Source organism: Perca fluviatilis, chromosome 7 (genome assembly GCF_010015445.1).
Source record: "Perca fluviatilis chromosome 7, GENO_Pfluv_1.0, whole genome shotgun sequence".
Taxonomy (NCBI): Eukaryota; Metazoa; Chordata; class Actinopteri; order Perciformes; family Percidae; genus Perca; species Perca fluviatilis.
The window spans coordinates 27033365-27054436 of NC_053118.1; the positions used below are offsets into that span (position 1 = coordinate 27033365).

At 42.3% G+C, this 21072-nt stretch overlaps 1 protein-coding gene across 1 annotated transcript; it reads right to left on the minus strand.

The window, feature by feature from the left end:
- Positions 1-7382: 7382 nt before the first annotated feature.
- pou3f1 (POU class 3 homeobox 1) lies at positions 7383-10974 on the minus strand. Its single transcript, XM_039807242.1, has one exon. The coding sequence runs from the start codon at positions 10793-10795 to the stop codon at positions 9668-9670; it is 1128 nt and encodes a 375-aa protein (XP_039663176.1). The 5' UTR covers positions 10796-10974; the 3' UTR covers positions 7383-9667.
- Between the last annotated feature and the right edge of the window lie 10098 nt (positions 10975-21072).

Sequence of the window (21072 nt, forward strand, 5' to 3'; positions counted from 1 at the left end):
GTACTGGAGTAAAAGTACAATATTTGCTTCTTAAATGAAGTGAAGTAGATGTATAAAGTAGCAACACATTAAAAGTCACGTGACTACACACGCGGCGGCCATAATATGTTTTAAGGGGAAAGTACATTAACACACAATGGGCGGCACGGAAATATTAATAGGATTAAAAGACCGAAATAATCGACTTGGTAAAATTACGTCGGTTATAGGCTCTGAATTTCGGTTTTGATTATTTTTCGATTAATCATCCAGCCCTAATTTGAGTAATTGGTTACCATCCACCACATCTCTAAGTCATACAAAAAGTGATAAAATGACCTCCAAATACAAATCATCCAGTGGGGTATGAGGGGTTAAGATTTGAGGAGAGTGATAGATTCACAAACCCCTTTGCCTGCCTACCCATGGGTCATGAGTCTTAACCCCCAACAAAGGACCTGTCACCTCTACCCATCATTCCCTCATCCCCAGGCCCCTTGACTGTGACTGAGGAGGGTAACTTAACCTAGTCTGACCACTGCAAGCAAAGCAGCAGGTGGACAGACCGATAGACAGACAGCAAGAGAGGCAGGTTAGAAGGAAAGAGCCAGAGAATGGTTTATTTGCCTCTCTACATAGGTAGTGAAGCATAGGGGGTTGGAAGAAGGGAAGAAAGGGTGAAGAGAGGAGGAGGGCTGTGGGTGGATGCAGCATCTGGCTGATATGCAGCCGTGTACTGAGGCGATGAGGCGCCTCCAGCCCAGGAGGAGGTAAAGAGGAGCTTGTATGAGGCCAACACAGATAGCCAAATAGATAGACAGTGACAACAATAGCCTCCTGTAGCCCACAGCTCCAGTCATTCGCACCACTGACAAACTCTCTCGACCATATCATTCTGTGAACTTCCCTTTACATCTCACCTAAAACTTTACTCATCCTTCATTCAGTTTCAAAAATTAGGATCCATCATGAATAAAGAAGAACTGTCACGTACAGGGAGAGAGATCACTGGGAAGACAGGTCAGGACGCCGACTGACCTTTTGTCTTATTTCAAAATCAAAGGGGTGCCACTGCCGGGCCCGTGGGGGAATAGAGGTGGGTTGGGTGGAGAAACCAGGGTAAGTGGGGGTGTCTGGGCACTAATCCATGGGACCATCAATGACCCTTGACCCCTTGGGGCATGGGGTTGGGCTCTGCCGAAATGTGCCTGTAAACGTCAGGCCTTCCCTCTGCTCTTCAGGCAAGCAAGACCCTCCAGAGCCCTCCTCCCAGTAATGATTTATGGGTCAGGGTGCGATCGACACACGCTCAGCCCAAGGGATGACCCTAAATGGTAGTTTTGACACCACTGAGAGACGGGGTTAAAGGTGATCAATAACAAGCCACTGGAGGAGGAGAGACAGAAGGACAGATAGAGCGAGGAGGAGTAAGGGAGGTGGTTGATGATGAGGAGGAGGAGGTAGCAGCTCTTTTTAATTGGCCTCAGCTCATTACTCGGGTCATTGTAGACCATCGCCTCTTTTGTGCATGTCCCGGCCTCTAGCTCCAGGGCACATAAGTGTTGGGGTTTTAGGTGTTTTCGCTCAATTCTTCTTGAGCCGACCTCAAAAGGCGGTGCTCTCAAAAGACTTGTTTGAAGTCTGACCTGAAATCGACTTATAGTAGAACAGTGCAACATTTTCTTTCAGGATGTTCTTAAACCCTGCTTTAAGTGAAGTATAGTATTACTCACTAACTATGCTTGTCTCATAAAAACTGTAGGATAAAAAAAAAATCTTATCCTTCATGGCAATTTGTTTCCTATACTATACATACAATACCACGTGTTTTTATCATTGCAAGTCTTTGACACTGCCTCAGCCGCAAGGGTTCATAATACATTCAGTTCATACAGTTATAGCTTCCTCTTCTACCAATGGTGGCACTAATTCTCATCAAAAATAGATCCTGCATATGTGTTTGCATGTTCAAATTAAGTGTCTGCTCATACCCATTGCTATATGTTTCCCGATCTGTGGATGTCTAACTTTATGTGCATGGATGTCTGTATGCCGGTTTCTCTAGTGTACTGTACTCTCCTGGTGCTTGTACTGAGGGGAGAGATGCCTAGTGTGAGTAACAACCCATCTCTTTCTACACCACACACACACACACACACACACACACACACACACACACACACACACACACACACACACACACACACACACACACACACACCTAGCAGTCTTGGAGTAGCTCTCAGAAGTGAGCTGATTAGGCCTAAGACTGGGGACTGCTTTGCCTAATCATATCGCTGCATCCAAATCATCTGTGTACATTTCTAATTACATAGTGGCACGCGGTGTCCTTGAGCACAGTGGCAGGTCTCCATTTCATCTCTGTGCTATGTCTACTCCCCCTTACTTGCCTTATTTTTTCCTCTCTCCTTATTTATTTATTTATTTCCATCAGCCTTATCTTTGTTGTTGTTGTTTCGGTTGACTGTGCACTGAGCAACAGCACTCATTTGCCCACCGATCTTCGTCCTTTGAACTCAGCATCGCAGGGCAACGCCGACTGTCGGGGGCAGTGGGATCATCTTTGATGATCTGTTTATTGTCCGGCTCCAATTTGCAGGGGTTCACAATATAATATCCATTTCGGCATGCATAACACGACGGATCAGTCATGTGTGAAGGACTACAGCAAAGAATATTCTTTGGGTTTGGATTATAGGGTGGCACACAAACAGTGTAGGGCAGAGCTGTTAGTTTCTCAGTTACTTTTGTACTGCCAAGATCTCTGTGTGAGAGTCCTCTACTATCCTTTCCTAGATTTTCCATGTCTTCTTAAAGAAATAATAGAACTGCTCACGGTATGCAGAAAGATGATGTTTCAGCTGCTGTGCCTATACATTTGTGAACTCTGAATAGCCATGTTTTTTTCTTTTCTTTTTAAATACCCTTGATGAAGGGAGGCCATCGCAGTGCGCTCTAGGGTTAGATGACCTTTCTATTGTTGATCTGTGTGTGTCTCTACTGCAAGGTCTTCTCATTGAACCTTGTTATTGCAGTCAGAAGGCACTGTAATGCCTTCACTACAGTTAACAAAAGCCAGGCTTGAAGGTGAAGAGAGGGGGGACAACCTTGAACATGGGAATGCCATGTCCTCTTTGGCACGACAATTAACATGCAACCTTGTGCAGTAGTTTAAAAGGCCTCCTCAACACCTGTGCTGTGCGATTTCAGATGTTTAATCATGAAAAGACTAAAAAAACAAACAACATTAATATTACTGGTTTGTTTGGTTAGTATGTCATCTCTAATACGTTTCCTTGGGCTATTTGCAACCCTCTATCAGACATCCTACAAAATGAAGGCAGCTTGTGCAGTACAGATGATTGCATTTATCTTGCTTTTCCCACTGTGTTCTTATCACCTGTTAAGGTTGTCACAGTCATTGTTTAATACCAACTGGCTCACTGAATCAGTCGTAATTGCTGCTGCTGAATGCCTCTAAAGTCAGACTTTTTTTCTCATTGTATGCCACCAACAGTAACATCTATGTGCTGCTGCCTGGAGGCAAGTTCCTGAGATATCAGTTCTCCACTCACAGAACTGTTAGTCACACTGACAGACACCTGAGGCGATTCAAAATGTCCCTCAAAGCCATGAAAGAGGGAGACGGGCTACTTCTCTTCTTCAAAACCTCTGAGTGAGGAGCAAAGAGATGCAGAGGGGTGGGGAGACACTTTCTAAAGCTGAACTTGAAGCCCTTCGCATATGGGGGCCATACCTTGGAGTAGACATAAAGGGGGAACCCATATAGCTACAAGGCCCAGTATCATAAATAACACAAGACTTCTCCTCTCCCGTCTCCGTCTCCTCCAGTTCACTGCTGGAGTGTTTCATATGGTAACTAGGTGTTCACTGTGTGGCCACATTGTTGCCCATCTTTCAAGTGGCTCAGAGGAGGAAATCTTGAGGTAGGGGAAGAGACGGAATTTTTGATGAAAAAATACATTATTCTGTTCTTTTTCCAGTCTCCATCCCTCCTTTCACTGCCACTCACTGTGGGAGTGGAGTATTTATTACATAAACGGGAAAAAGAGGAGAGGAGAACTCTGCTGGAGGAAGAGGTGGTAATAGAGAGTAAGAAAGCTACAGGCTCTTTCACCTGTCAGGTTAAAAATGTTGGTTAGATGGCGGAATGAGCCTCCTCTACACTTCTACAGACTAATATGTGGTCGTGCAGAGGATGTGTATTGTAGATGCCCTTTATGCAATTTAATCAGTGTCAGTTATATCTCAGTATTGATCCAATATAACTTCACCATTACCTGCCATCAAATGAAAAGGATGCATAAATCAAAGGAGAAATTGTATTGTATTGAGTTTGCTATGACTTATATAACACATTTGAAATGATGCACCACATGTGCTTTTTTTTTTACATCTAGCTAATAGGCATTTTCTAATAACACATACTATTTTGTCTTTATTTATCAATAAGCTACTTTATGGATTACAGTTATAAGTGATTCATAAGGGAACTTTTGGGGTTCCCATGTTATGGACTTGCAGGATGCACACTTGTTTGGTTAGGGAGTGTGTAAAACATTAATGAAAGACTTCTTTCACGACAATAATCTAATAATTCTGGAGTTGTTAATGGATGGCTTTTGGTCCACGGCGCTCTTCAATTTTTTTTTTCCATGTGTAAGTAATCAAATTATCTATTGGAGGGGTCTTCATGATGAATTTGAGAGAGCAAAAGACAAGTGCTGCTGGAGGAGAATAAACACCAATCTATGGGGTATTTCACAGCCTGGCAACCCAAAACATGTGCTTCCAAATGGCTTATTACTCTGCCTACCAGTATCTTGGCTCTCCAGCATCACGCCATGTCTATGTACATGAGGATGATGTGGAATCCCAACTAAGTAAATTATTCAGCCGCTCCTATTATTTCCATAATTGCCAGCATTGTAGTGGTGTTTGTAATGTCATTAATAACAGGCGTTGGCGTATAATACGCTTAATGTTATTTATCTGTTGGCAGATAGCTTGATGCTGCTAATCCTCATTCATTTGCTGTGGATCAATGCAAATCCGCTAGCGTGAGTGAAATCCCCTCCCCCTTTCCAGAGCCGATGGTTCCTAATGTATTTTCCCACCATTAACCAGCCATAATCCCTGCTAATCATCACTAATCCACATCTCCTGTGTGTGACGATACTTCCCTGATGAAGGAGGCATGGTGTTCGCGAGCGCCCAGGCACTGCTGAGGCTGGAGCTCCTCTGCGAGTGCTGCCGAGGGCCCACTGAGTGTAGGAGAGCAGACTGCTGAGAGGGGAAGAGGAGGAAAGGAGGAAAGGGTGAACTGTGGTGATTCGTGGGTCAAATAGCTGGGTTTTGCTGTTTTGTGATGAGCTCTGCTCATGTATTATTGATTTATCGGCATAATGGAGGTTGTGTCCCTCCATACGGCACAGAATAAAAATTGCATATCATCAAAAAAATAACAGTTGGTACCAGTCACCACAATCTCTCTTGCCTTGTCAACTGTGGACTCCTTCTGTTTCCCCATCTATGTTCACTCTGTAGGCCCCTGTGTTTTGCACTGCATTTCAAACCATTTCTATTGGTCACTTAAGACGCCATCAGTGGTCTGAGTGGCTGTCCTGATACTGGGAGGTTTAATGGTTGATCCCTGACTGAGTTACATTTAAAGCTTTTACAAAAATGGGACCTGGTGTTTCTCTGCTTGGCTCACTACAGTGAGGAAGTGACAGATAAAGGACATCAGTTAACAGAGGGAAAGGTGTGCACCTGCACAGAAACAACAGTTTACCTCCAGCAGTGTTGTACACCTCAACCCAAATGAGATTTGTTTAATAGCTTGATATTTGACATGAAAAGGAAAACACAATTTAGTCTCTGTTATCAACTTCTTTCAAAGGTGCAGAATTCAGTAATTGAGCAGGGGGAGTAATCTTTTATACATGTCTGAACTGTGTGTTTTACAGAAACATACACAAACAGGTAAAATGATGTTGACAATAATAATTAGATCATTTGTATCGTTATGTTGTTGTTTTTGTTTTGATTGTTAATTTCTATCGAACTTTGAGGTACACATTTGATGGTGCAGTACCCAGATTTAGCCAGCGGGGGCCGCCTGTGACCCGCTGTTCTCTGACAATTGGTTTGCTCCCTAATGTTGGCCTTCTCTCCCACAGTTTGACCACCTCAACCAGTGAAAAGACGCTTTTTTCCACTTGGATCACAGCAGCACGAAAGGTCCGATTTTAAAATCGGGCAGTTAGTCTTTATATTGTGTCTTTTTACTTTCTTTTTTTTTTTTTTTTTTTGTTCAATGCATTATACAGCTGTAGGCTACAAATGACCGCACACAAATTAATCTTTTGAAAAATCGCAAAACTCAAAATTAAGAGAAATGGTCGTGGACATTAAGTGGGAATAGATGTGTAAATGGCATACATTAATAACTGTCGAGTAAATGTCTGTCTCCAAAATCTGACCTGCTACTACTCAAACTTTGTATTGCGTAGCCTATTTGTTAGATTAACGGAACACTTTCACTGAGAAAGTAGACCGATAAAATATAATAATAAAAAAAAAAAACTGATGGAAATGACTTTCCCCTGATAATGGAAATAATAGCCTAAAAATGCTTCTTTTACAAACTTAAAAATTGTAAGCGTCGTGGATGTACAATTTGAACACTGCTGCACAGCTTTCCACGGTGATTTCGAGTATAAGTATAAATGAAAACGTAAATGTGGTGAAAGGAATTGAAATCCAGCGCGTGCGATAAATCTCTCCATGGACCCGAACTGCATCCTGGTCTAATATGTAGATGTAAATGTAGGAACAATAATGCGCACTGCTTCTGTGGCCCGTGACTATGGGTAGGCCTATATAGACTATGGGCTACGGAAGATAGAAGGACCTAACTTTAAGACTATAGGCCTATTTAATATATGACTTAGAGAATTTGAATATGTATTTAGGTGCTAAATAACATGAAAATATGTTGGCTGTGAATGTGGGCCTGACTTTACTCTTATTAAACTGTAGGGCCTGCCGTTTTTTGTTTATCCATTTTGTATTTTTTTCTCTCTATCTTTAGAAAAGAGGCGAATTTTTGCCTGCAGGCACCTCTGTCTCAGATCAAAGATTCATCACAATTCGCCTTTTAAATGCTTCAAACATGACAAGTGATGATGGTTTATATAAGGAAAACAGCTCAATATGATTGAAGGAGGCCCTTTAGGCTACTCTAAATAAAAAAAAAAGTCACCTAGGTACTACTAGGCCTACTTCTACTACTAATAATGATAATAATAATAGTAGTACAAATAATAACCACTCAATGAAAAGACAATAATTCCGTATTGATATTGCACAATTTAATACTGCGATTATTACACAAAGATGTGAACAACGTCAGAGACTGTGTGGACTTAGCAGGGAATGCCTGAGGTAAAAATACTGTTGTATATTCCCTTTTAACAGCACATGTACACAGCTTCTGATTTAAACGAGCGCCTGTTACATAACGAATCACTGCTACTGAGACTGAACACATGGTGCGCTGACCACTTCCCGATGCTCAAGCACACCGAACAGCATTCCACTTTATGATCATGTTTATCTTTGTTTGCCTGGTGATGCCACAACAGACAACAACAAAGGACGAGTGGTTTGGATCTTAATGAAGACAAAAGACCATTTCTTGTATATATGTTTTATGTAAGTAATAAAATATTACTATAACATAAATATAAATGTGACTTTGCAGTCTACATTTAGCAATCAACATACAACCAATGTAGTAAACAAAAAGAAAAACATATTGAAATCCACTGCAACATAACCATTAACAGAGCTAAACAAAAAGCTCCAAACACGTTTAAGAAATAAATATATATATATAAATGGTCAGATTCATAAATGAAATCATATTAAAATATCTTCTTGGAATTAGTAAGTGTACAAAACTGCCCGGAAAGAAACAAAAACAAAACAATATCTCAGGACAAATACAAGTTTACATATTGGACATATTTACATATTGGAAATAATCCTGGCAACGTTTTCTCTAAAATCTTTTTTTCCACTATTATTCTTTTTTCTTGAAAAAAAAAATGTTTCCCCTCATCTGTATTGGATAGCACTGCTGTAAGCTTTTTGACTGGTCAAACATTGAGAAATGACACACAACGCATGACATTTTCAGATTTCCTATCAGGTCAGAAAAAAATAAATATAGGCTATCTAAAGTTAAGTCCCTCCCTTCATCGCTTCTCTTTAAGGTATGATTATTTTCTTTTCTCCGAATCCAGCGTTTTAATATAATACAGTGGATTTATGGAACAAAGGAAACACGGTGTGTTTGTAACCAGATTGAAACATCTAAAAACACAGAGGAACAAAAAAAAATAAAAAATCATGTACAGGCGTGATATTCCGACATGGGGCACTGAAGTTACCTGAGTTATTATTACTTTTCATTTCGTATTTGACCAATCTCTCTTGAAATGTTTGGAATACAACAGGATTAACAGGCAGTGAGCAGTGTGAGCTGACAGCGCTCTGTGGTGATAACCAGGAACCTGTAAACATGGGATTTATATTATGTTTAAGCCTGTGGAGGTCAGCTCCACTCACAAATGTATTAACAGATCTAAAATTGCAATAATAATTTCTAACGAAAGAATAAGTGCTCCATGCAAAGAAAACAATAATTTGAAAACAATCAAACCCCACCCCCTAAATAAAATAAAATGTGTTTTTAGAATTACCTCCTTTTAGCGTCTGGTGCTGTTTGCAAATTTCGACGAGGTCAGCTGCAAAGCTTAAATATTTTTTTTAAGGCATGCAGTCAGAACTTGAACGTCCTGTTGCACTGGACGTTTTTCTGAAACGTGTCTGACCTTAATTATGAGTGTTTTCATGGGTGCCATATTTTCCATCACTTTTCCACCATCAACTCCCACTGAGTAAACAGAAACATTAGAGGCTGCTCTGATGAGTTACAGTACCTTTAGCAAATAATGAGAGAAATCATAGACAAGTCTGCAGAAAGAGAGACACTGAAGTTAAAGTATTTCCAAACCAAAACATCACACTCAATATAACAAAGAAAGTATACACTAATATTCAGAAATCTGGTTAATCAGTTTAAGTCTGCAAAAGCAAAAATGTCCATTCGGTGTAGGCTATTCATCTCCAGTGTTGATCATTTTTCAGGCAACCAGCTCATTCTGGTGAGCGCCAACAGTTCATGGTACAGATGGTCTCAGTTGCCACATTTAATTACTCCCCATTTGAAACAGCCATGGCATAACAAATTAACTTTATATGCCTTCTCCTCCATATAATTTTGGTAAATAAAGATCTTTGTTTCACTTTAAATGCGCACGGAATCAGTAATAGCGAATTTTTTTTTTTGTCTTTTTTTGTCTTGATTTTTTTTTCTTCTTAACATGTTCACTCTTGCCATCTATTTGTTGGACAAGACGATCTCCGAATACTAAGGGCAAAACTCATCTGTTCAACTTTTCCATGTCTCTTTTCTCTCAGGAAAACAAAAGCCAAACTTAAATACTGTAAACTCCATAGTCCCTTTCCCTTTTCTATCCCCCCGCGGAAATGCTCGGATTGTTCATGAAAACAGTCACTGTACAGGACTCTGTAGTGTGCGGTGTAGAGGAGGGGTCTCTGCTTGGGAATATACGTCCTCCATATTCGGGTGAGGGACCCCAATTGGTGTCATTCTCTTTTCTTTTTGTCTTCTGTTGCAAAACCAAACACGGACAACCTCTTTTTCCAACTGCAGAGTGTTGGCTAAACTGCTGATTTCATGAGCAGACGGCTTTGGGCATTTTAAGAAATGATTTTCCAGCGCCCCTTTCACCCCCACTTCAATGGAGGTCCTCTTCTTTCGTTTCCTGCCCTGCGCAGCAATCTTGTCCAAATTGGTGGGACTGCCCGTGTTTGAGTCTGTCTCCTCCAGCCACTTGTTTAGGAGCGGCTTAAGTTTGCACATGTTCTTGAAGCTGAGCTGCAGCGCCTCAAACCTGCAGATTGTGGTCTGAGAAAAGACGTTTCCATACAGAGTGCCTAAGGCCAAGCCCACGTCCGCCTGCGTAAAGCCCAGTTTGATCCGCCGCTGCTTGAACTGCTTGGCGAACTGCTCCAGGTCGTCGGAGCTGGGCGCGTCCTCGTCCGAGTGATCCTGGTGGTGGCTGAACGCCTGCTGGGGCGACTCCATCTGGTTGTCGTGGCTGCCCGAATCGTCGTGGAGCGGGTCCCGCATGCCATGGTGCAGGGAGCCGGGCTGGGGACTCAGCATTGCGTTGAGGTTTGTGTATCCAGGCTGCGAGTAGACCAGTGGCTGGTGGCCGTTGGATGCTGGGGACAGCGAGGATAAGTGGTGCGTCGTGGTAGGCGCCCAAGAGCCATGGTGGCTACTCTGCGTCTGCTGGTGCACCAGGTGAGATCTGTGATGGAAGCCGCTGCTCAGGTCCTCCCGAGTCGCCTGCACGCTGGCTTTGTGCTCCTGCTGTCCGATGTGGGTGCCGCTGGACCAGTCGGTGTTGGAGGTGGGCAGCCACTGGTGGTGCGTCAGGCTCATCGGGTGTCCCGTGTTGGTAGCCGCGAGCCCTTGCAAGTACTCGTGGTGCATCATTTTCTGCACCTCTCTGTAAGTCGTCCCCTGATGCATCCTATCCGAATCCGGATGCATGAGCGGGTTAGACGGTAAGGAGTTATTCCTCGGAATATACTGAGCTGTTGTCGCCATGGCTCCTACTTCGAAAACTGACGAGCACTTCGGAGGTCTCCAGGCTTTAGAGCCCAAACGCAACAACCTGCTCTGGGAGGTCTTGGGGAAGAGCGAAGACACGCCTCCCTTCCGCTTGTATTGGCTCCTCTCCGATTCAAGCCCACTAGGGACATATTCAATAGGCGCAGGGTTTCAGAGCATGGTAGAGCGCATTTTTCGCACAGGATGGATGGAGCTCCGATCTTACATATGTTATAGAAAAACACATGTTCTAGCTATTAAATGTCTCTTTGAGTTTTTAACAGTACTCATCTCATTTCGTGTACCTGCGCACAGATAGCCTCCCGTCTGTCACAATTTTTTTTTTATTCCAATTCTTTATCTCCAAAGAAGGTGAACAGGGCTGCAGCAGCGGGGTATGATGAGGTTTCCCTGGGTTTAGATCGGTTGTTTTGCAAATAACCACGTGGGGGAGTACGGAGATCTTTTTGAAGGGTTGCCCCCTTCCAACATACACACATGCACTTATAAACACGCGCTCGTGCACCTTTATAATAGGTCACTGATGATTATAGCGCTCCTCATTTTAAATAGATTATAAGGCGCGATGCTCCAGCTCTGCAGCCACCCACACCACGAGAGGCGTGTAAATAAGCGCTATGTGATGAGTCTGTGAATGCTGCTGTAAACGTGTGACAAATTTGAAAGCATTTGCTTTATTTCAAAGCCTCCGCGTATGTCATTTATTTGTATTGTCTCGGTAATTTTCAATGTTGTATGATCTCATCATCACCACCCACTTAGTTATGATAGGCCAAGAGTATGCTCTCTCTCTCTCTCTCTCTCTCTCTCTGTCTCACACACACACACACACTCCACAGACACACACACACACACACACACACACACACACACACACACACACACACACACACACACACACACACACACACACACACACACACACACGTGTATTGCAGGTGACTATTAGCCGATACACAATTTATTCGCATCATTCAGTATCTTATTTTGAAAAGCCAAACGCAACGGTAATAGAGGTTACACATGTAATAATCATTCATAATTTATCACAAAACAGTCTAATTTAATTGTGTACATGACATTGTATCCTCACTGCCTAGCTGCTGCAGTTGTTCTGGATTTTCCCTGGAAATTTAGACTCAACCGATTCAAGAAAATAAAAAAGGCTATATATTTTTTATATAATTTACCTCTCGAAGCATTTTACTAAGCAGCAACTTGGAGAGAGAAACCTTGTGTTTCCTCCTCCTGGCTCCTTCCTCACTACCTCTCCCGGTTGATCTGATTATTTTTCCCTTCACGTTTTGTCCCAATAGCAAATTACCAATTCTATGAATTGCAAAGCAGCCTCAGAGACGCTGAGGGGTAGAGAGAGGGGGGGGGAGGGAGATGCGAAGATTGAAAGGGATCTTTGCAAACACAATCACGTTCTTAAATGGAAATGCGGGGCTTTAAACAAATCTTACATCTCTCCCGTTCCATTCGCCTAAAACTCTGCAATCAGGCACATGTTCCACTCCTTCTAAAACAGGAGCTTTTGGGGAGCTTTTTCAGGCGCAACAGTCCCATTTTAATCATTTACCTGAAAGCAATGTTTTGCCTTTTATCTCTGCGCGTGTTTGTTTGTTGTCATCTTCCCCATGCGACTATTCTCTGTCTATTTACAGGACGACTCAACTCTAGTGTTCATTTTAATCCGGGACTACATGACTAAAAGGTAAGTTGTGTCCTTTCTGCTGGGAGCGCGTCCTTGCTGTACTCTTGTCTGCAGCGTTAACAATGTAGCGTGTGTGTGAGTGTGTGAGTGTGTGTGTGGGTGGAAAATGTTGTCGGGGTCACAGGTGCTCGTCATCATCTCTTGAAAGGCGTGGTTTTTGTCCCATCCTTTATATATTTATTTGAGATGAGTGGGAGACAATCCGCGCGAGTTACCTGCGTGCTATTTTAGGGCAATTTATTAGTAACAAAGATTTTTAGATATATGATGATGTTTTCAGTGCATTGTAGCTTTTACAGGCGGTATTAGTGGTCATATGTCATTTTAAGAAACACTTCTAATGATGTTGCATTTTGGAAACATGTTTTTCTTTAATTCACGTGAAAAAAAAGAATTTGCATTGAAACAGCCTTATTATAACATGAAATAGAATTAACTAAAATAGTACCGACCAAAACATATATTTATTGAATTAAGCATTATTTATTGTAATTTATTGGTGATACAATATGGCATGGGGAAATCCTATACAATGTAAAAAAATAAATAAAATAATAATAACACGTAAGACAATGATGCACAATGCTTCTCTAACGCGACTCGTTAATGGGAAATCCCAGCCAGGACATGTCAGTATCTTAAACTCCTGAGGGAGCTCAGTGGCTGTGTGTCACTGCTATAAGGGACCGGAGCTCCATGCAGCTCTCAGTTAATGAAGATGCGTTAGCCATTCAGTCATTCTTGTCTCCCAGTCTATAAAAAGCAGTGGTTTCTGCCACACAGACCCAGTCTTGTGCTTTGCCATGCCAGCGAGGGGCTGCTGGAAAAGAATGATCCAGATGCTTTGGCCCTTTTGTAAAGAATATGGCCTTGTGTGCGCTGAGGTGCATTTTTGCCAGGACGCTCTACGTTTCCATGGTGCGCTCGATGAAAGGGATCACACAGAACTTTGCGGCGAATGACAGGCCGTACAGGAAAAGCGGCTGGAAATGAACACGATATGATGGGTTTAAAAAAAAAAAAAAAAAGATAGAATGAAAAAAGAAAGAAATTGCGAGGCACACTCAGTGTGAACCGCAGATATGAGTGTGGAGGAAGTTGGGTGACCCTTTGACTCGAGAAAAAAAGTGTGTGCACAAGTCTCTTCTTTGTATCACCCTGAAAACACAATTCTCTGATTTCTTCTTCACTTTCTTGCGAGTTTCTAACCCGTGGTGTCTTGACATAACGTGAACATGCAGGAACTAAAACATTAGAACTTACTCTCTATAAAGAATTGTGACATGGACAGGATACTACAAACGTTATGCTTTTGCTGACCAAACATACTTTGCTTACTCAATTTTTTGGAAACGATGTTTAACTAAATGCAGTGAGTGTATTTCTGTGCTACTGTAATTTAGGGGGCTATTTGTAGAATGAAGGGCCTTTTCTTTTTTCAGTCAGTCAGTCAAGTGTTAATCTTTTCCCCAGTCTACTTAATATGCAGCAGTCATTGTCAGGACGCGCCTCAACCAATAGGACCCCATCGACCCTTCAATTAAACAACTTTCTCTCTTTCTGTCTCTCAGGCTGGCTATCAGTACAGTAGGAGTGCAGTGTAAAGAATAAATAATAATGCATACAAATGAGCCATGACAAATATGAGAAGAATTGTGAAATAACGTCACAGCATTTTCTGCACTCTTCAATAAGATGATGAAATAATGCAGAAAAGTGCTATTAATAAAAACAACTTTAGAAAATAATCCAAACTATTTTAAAACATGAATAAGACGTTCTTTTTTAAAAGTAAAAGTACGATTTTAAAGCTGGTTATTTTAGTCCTCTTCCTATACATATGCAAACATGTAATTTCGAAATAAAGTTTAGGCTAATTATCCAGTTTTATTTCCACAGGTATACCTGACACAACACCCTCACACTCTTAAAACGGCCTCGGCCTCATATTAGATGTTAAATACAAGTCTTCCTCAATTCCAGGGGGAACATTTCGACCTGCCACAAGCTATGTTTAGATTTTAAAATTCCTGTGATGTACCACCCGAACTACAGTAGAGCGAGTAGAATAATATCCACCAACTCACTCAATCAGATAATTGTATTTCGTTTCCAGTTTTTTTTTTTTTTTTTTTGATAGACATGCGTAATAGGCACTAAATATGCAATAGCAACAAAAAAAAAAAAAAAACGTGTTTGCCCATCCATTTTGAAGACTAAATCGTCCCGTGCTTTTCAGGTAACTTTTTTCCCTTTCTTTTTTGGCTAATGAACTTGGGCTATTCTGCCAGCATCCCCTGAGAATGCAACGGGGGCGCTTCTCTTGTGGTAAAAGGTGCGAGTTTCTTCCTCTATCTCTCGGCTAATTAGGCGGGGTCTGAACGCGCCAGAATGAATATTCATGAATGGAACCAGCGCGCAATTAGTAGTGGAGAGAGTTCAATCCCCAAACAACGCAGTTTGCAGAGGAATGGGGTACTGGTCCCCCCTACTCCATGTGTCTCTGCTTCTGCTTAAGCACTCTTTGAGCCCTCACTTATACTGTCAACTCTTATCAGCCAGTCTCCTGCTCCCATTCTCAAAGCAGCCACCAACAAAAGTGATTTGTCCACTTGATGTAAATCTCCATGTTGGGAATAACAGCTAATCCAATTAGATTTCTCAATAACTTCTGAAGAGGCCAAAACAGATATTTCTTGTGTCAGTTGAGGTTTTGGAGTTCTTTGGAGTCACTTTATGAACAAAATCTAATTTAAAATCACAATATCTAAAAGTCAGAATTTTTTAAAAGACTTCCCTGATATGACCACATGTCTAACACACTCCATGGGGTTGAAGGTCTACACGTGTAGCAGAAACTGACACGCAAACGTATGTGTGCACTTGCAGAAACACAACCTGCATGCACCGCCTAATGACGCATATCATCTGACAACACACAATTTCATAAGCGTCACACCTCACTATTACAAATCCCCTGAATTGCCAATGGCCCCTGGTGCACACATCTGCTGCCATCCCCTAAAGCCTCCATCTACCTGTCTCTTGGTTTGTGTGTCACATCGGTGTGAGCCTTAGCCTGTGTGGCTGGCTGCCTGTCCGTCCGCGCACCTAGGACCCACAATCCTCTGCTTTGAATTCAAGATGATTCTTATCCCCGACCCCCTCCTGGCCCAGCGCGTTTGCCTCTTGCCTCCATAAAGACGTGTTTATGTATGTATGTATGTGCAGAGGGGAACACGGGGAGGTTTTTCAAGGGTTGGGGGGAGATAAGCAGAGGGATTTGAGGCCGGTGAATATGGATGGGGTCCCTGCTTTTAGAGAGCACCGCTGATAGAGAGGTAAACAGCTCCTGGCCAGGAGAAGGAAGGAGGGGGAGAGTTGAAGCAGGGCGGGTGGCTGATGCATGCACTGGCATACATTTGAGGCCTAACTCCATATCCCTCTCTCTCTGTTATTCACTCACCAACTCTGAGGACTATCTATCATTATTCCTTCACCTTATTCTGTCGTTATATTGTCGAGTTGTTGCTTTTGGACAATCTTGTGGATTTCAACAATGAGGTTCCATTATCAATACACAAACCTTGGCAAACCTCAGGCTCAGAAGTTTTGGGTTTCTTAGTGCTGATGCTGCATTTGTTACGAACGGTAAAATCAGTGTAGGTTATAGGTTACAGGTGGCTTTATTTATTTTGCATATGGACTGTCAGTTGTTACTGCCAGTCATGCTAACAGTCATCATTATTGTTACGAATATCGCCATCCTCATTCAGCATCAACTGTATATCTCCAGCCATCCTGCCTATACGACTATTCTCTTATGCCCTCTCGTTAAGATGATGACAAGGCCGGTAACATGACGATCTTACACTTCTGACCCTCTCTCCTTTTCTTTCTCTCTGTGCCTGTCTACTCTTCTTCTGACAGGTCCCACGAGGCTCAGCGGCTGGCCAACACAAAGGCCACGACCCAACAGGACACAGCAGGAGTGAGTCGACGTGTCTCACACATATTGTCACAATGTGTGTGTGTGTGTGTGTGTGTGTGTGTGTGTGTGTGTGTGTGTGTGTGTGTAAATATGTATGGAACGTCTGTTGTTCACGACTCTGCTCGGTCCATTCAAGCATCTTTACCCTTTTATTTTAGAGTATGAATAAGAATGATTTTGTGTGTGTGTGTGTGAAGACCGAATCACTTACTCACTTACAGTATGTAGACCTATTGTTTTGTATTTTTTGTAAACTTTCAATATTGGGTTAATGAAAGATTTTAAAAGCTGTTTTCTAAACCCCAAAATGAATGTTCATTTAGCAAAAAAGTCCTGTTTTAAATCCTGATAATTCACGTCACAGTTGCCACCTTACCTGACAAAGCCTCAATGTGCTGCACAGTTTTTAAGACTTGATGCATTAGGTGAAGGCTGGCACCTTAACCTCTAAGCCACAGGGTTGCCAATTTCTGTTTTGTTTTATTACAGTTTTAAACAGTGAATAAATTTAACTTTATTTGGTGAAGCACATCTTTGCATTTGGCTAATTCAGAGTAGTTGCTTTGTTGAACAGGTAAGCCCTCTCAGGCCCTGACTTTCCTTTGGGGCAGCTGCTTAGTTTTATCCCACTTGATTGCTCTCTTGGCCACGACACACACAACACAGCTACTCTCTCCCACACACGCACACTCCAGACACACACTCCTAAGAATTTCCCCACTAAGGCCCCACCGCAAAGTTATTAATGAGCTGTTTAATTTTAATTAGATAGTAATTCATGTTAATGCCTGCTTAATGGAGCCAAATAATTCCCCTCGGTCACTCGGGGTCTTTATGTTTCGTTTACCAGCCCCTGCAGTTATTCTCTGGCTTTTGTTTTCATATTACATTTCCAAGTCTTTTTTTTTTTTTTTTACTTCAAGCAGTGAGTGAATGATGAAACCGTAAAAACGGGAAACATATGGGGTAAGTGAAGCGTGTGTGTGTGTGTGTGTGTGTGTGTGTGTGTGTGTGTGTGTGTGTGTGTGTGTAAAGAGTGTCAGTGTGTATCAGTGAGAGTGAAAGCTAGTATTCATGTTTGTGTTCTTTTTATTTATATTTCAAGTGCTTATTTAACCAACTGTGTTTTTGTCTATGAATGTATATGTACCAATACCCACGCGCACTACGCAGGCACACCCACACCCTCCCACACACGCCAACACACGCCGCCCACACACACACACACACACACACACACACACACACACACACACACACACACACACACACACACACACACACACACACACACACACACACAGTCCTTAATGCACAGGCCACTACAGTAAATGCCTTAAGTCAGACCAAAGCAAAGGTCAAACTCAGTATTGAACGCTAAGCAGGGTTAAACCCTCAGGTTGAAGTGCAGGTACCAAGACATTTGCAAGAGAGAGGTCTTGACCTTTTTTTCCAGGCCAGGCCTCAGGGTAAATTGCCGCTGCCTCTTGTCACGTGTGCATCCACTGCGCTGCAGCTTACCTAGGGGAAGCATTTGTTCGAGACACCCCCCTTGAGGTTTAAACATCGGTAAGGCTGTGTAGGAGTGACCACACCGACTCGGACCACCGTGTATGTGTGTGTAAGGAGGAGCGGAGGGGTCAATGCTGTTGAGTCTGTCTCGGTTCTGTCTGGGTGCCTCGGCTCTAACGGAGCACTAAGCTGAGTGGTTGAATTGAGTTAGTGGCTACAGACAGGCATTTAATTGTTGATTGACCAGTCTGAGTGCTTCCTGGGCTGGGGTCATTGCAGAGAGCAGGCGGGGAGGTCCCCAGGCCCCAGCGGCAATTTAAGCCACACACACCCAAGCTCCGCAGAGGGGCAGAAAGAGATGGAGAGGACGATGGTGCAAAAGTACTTAGGACACGGCGAGGGGGATGGATAAGAGCTGAGAGACTTCAGAAAGTTTGAAAATTTGTTGTGCTTGTTGTTATATGAAGATTGATCTCGGGATTTACAGGGGCCGTCAGTGTGTTACAGTCACTGTGAGCAGAGCCAGCCTTGAGGTTCACAGATTAGCAAATTCAATGTTTACTCCTCCACAAAATCTCAGCTCCTTCATCTGTTTGACAATTACAAATTTACTTTGTACCCGTTCTATTCACATCTTTGCCCCTGCACTCCCTCCGTCTTTATCCTCTCTTCTCTCTCCCCCTCTCAGCCCTCTTTTTTCTAATTCTGCACGGGGCCACAAAAGCCCATTCTGCTGTTTTAGCGGGTTAGCTCTCCTCTCCTCCTCCTCCTCCTCCTCCTGGCTCACAGCAGGTGCCCGTCCTCGGCTAACATTTGTTATCTCTAATCCTGCAGGTTTGGCGCACAATAAGGAGCGTAGTAAACTCTCTCTCAGACCTAATCCCACCACTCCTTTTTTGATGGCGCTCCCCTCGCCCTCCTCTCCTCTTTTCTCCCTTCACTATCTCTCTTTTAGGCTGCTGGGGGGACACTCCACTTCTCTGATTGCCACATAGCTTTTTATCACCATGGCCTTCAATTTGGGGGGCAGCTGTTGGTAGTGGGGGTGTCTTCCCCCCCGTTCTTTATACCTCCAATTCCAACTCTCTTTTTCCTTTCTCTCTCCCTCTGTCTCCTTTTTTTGCCCCCTTCTCCCTCTCTCTCTGTATCATTTACAGTCATTTTCTGGCAATTAAAATGGAGCGCTGCTGCAGGATTTTCGCCTGCAGTGCAACACTACAGTGCTGATGAATAATTCTTCACCCTGCAAACTGGAAAGCTAGCCTTTCTTTCATGTCGGCCCTTTGTTGATTTACCATTAAAACTTACCGCACCGTGCTATGAGTTGAGGGCCCGGCTCTGCGGGAACTAGCAAAAAAGCAAAAATGAGGATGAAGCAGATATGTGTACATATGCTTTAGGGTCATTTTTTTCCCAGTCTAGGATGAGGAAGCCTCTGAGTTACGCATGGGAGTCATATATATTTGTGTTTTTACGGTTTGGATTTATGGCTCAAGAGTCATTTTATTTATGTCCACTGTCTCGTTCCGTACCACTTAGGTTTTATGTTAATTCTTCTTATCAACGGTTTTCATTATAGGGCTTAGCTGTATTGTGTGAGTGATTAGACGGTCATTCATCTCTGTTTCTCTTTCTCACACACACTCAACCACTCTCTCACTCTCTGTCTTTCTCTCTTCATCACACACACAGCGAGCAGTGACTGATGTGTAGATGGAGTGTGTGGGGTGCTCAGGCTGCAGAGGTGGGGTGGTGTTGGCAGTATGTTAAATGATGCGAGTCTCCAGGCCAGTTAGTTTGGTTAAAACAAGTTTATCGTCCCAGTAGGGGGAAATAAAGGCTTATGTTTGCCATATTAAGTGTCACAATAATAAATAAAAAGACAATAAAATAAATAGACTAGACACAAAGAAGAAGAAAAAACATACAAGAAAAGGCAGACCGATCAATCATCACAAAGATTCTTGAATTCTATGGACCTATATCCTGTACTTGATAGACCCTGCTGTAAATTGATCAGCATTGAACTGAAATGACCCAAGTTTACATTTTCCTGACAAGTGACCACCAAAAATTTGAAGATAGGATTTCTTTTTCAGTTTAAATCAAACTATATGTGCATGAAGTAGCGTTGAGTTTTTTAAGAAATACGTGGAAAGTCTCAAAGAGAAAATCAGGGTTTGACAGCCAGGTTTTTTTCTTTTAACAAAGCATGAACATAACCTGTCACTAACCTTGAAGTCATTTTATTTTCCTTTAAATTGAAGAAAAAAAGTCCTGCAGCAGCTTCTTCGTCCTACCACTGGGGAATCCCAAAAGTTTTTTTCTTGTTCGTTACTAGGGATGGGCAATGTCACTAAAAATAATTTAGACCCAATACCAAGCAACACCAAGCCAAGAATTCCCAATATCGATACTTTTTACTAATAAAAGCGGATTGTGTGCAATCATTTAGGGGAATCCTCATGATACATAAGGTGAAAGCATCATGAATGGGCTACTTCAAAATACATTTCACATTTAGCACGGTGTGATTTGCCAGATATTAGGCATTTCATCTTATTATTCTCTATTAATAACTTAATCATATGCATGTTAAAACAAAAGACAGTTTTAACAGTAATTAACCAACATTTGTGTGAATTATCTGAGCTAACGAGGTGACTGCTCCGTGCATGCACACGACAGTGAAGCACTAACTGTTCATAAACAGGATCTAATGTTATAGATAGAACTTTTTTTTGGTACAGATCCTATGAACGCTAGTATCATTAGAAAACATAATATCAGTACTATAGATACCTTATCGATCCGCCCACCTCTAGGTACTACCTTCAACCTCCAGTGTGCTGTTTTAGTGGGTTAGCTATTCATACCTTCCATAGCAGCAGGTTAAATTAATTTTACAACAGACGAGTGTAGCCAGAGAGAAGTTTGTCCACTTTAATAATTATAATGAAATAATCAGTCGTTCGGAGAGAGAAACAGGGAGAAGTTTAAGGAGCTTTAACTCTGGCTGGAGGGGTTGAATTA

Coding starts and splice junctions, on each gene's coding strand:
- pou3f1 (XM_039807242.1), bottom strand. CDS start 10,795: ATGGCGACAACAGCTCAGTATATTCCGAGGAATAACTCCTTACCGTCT.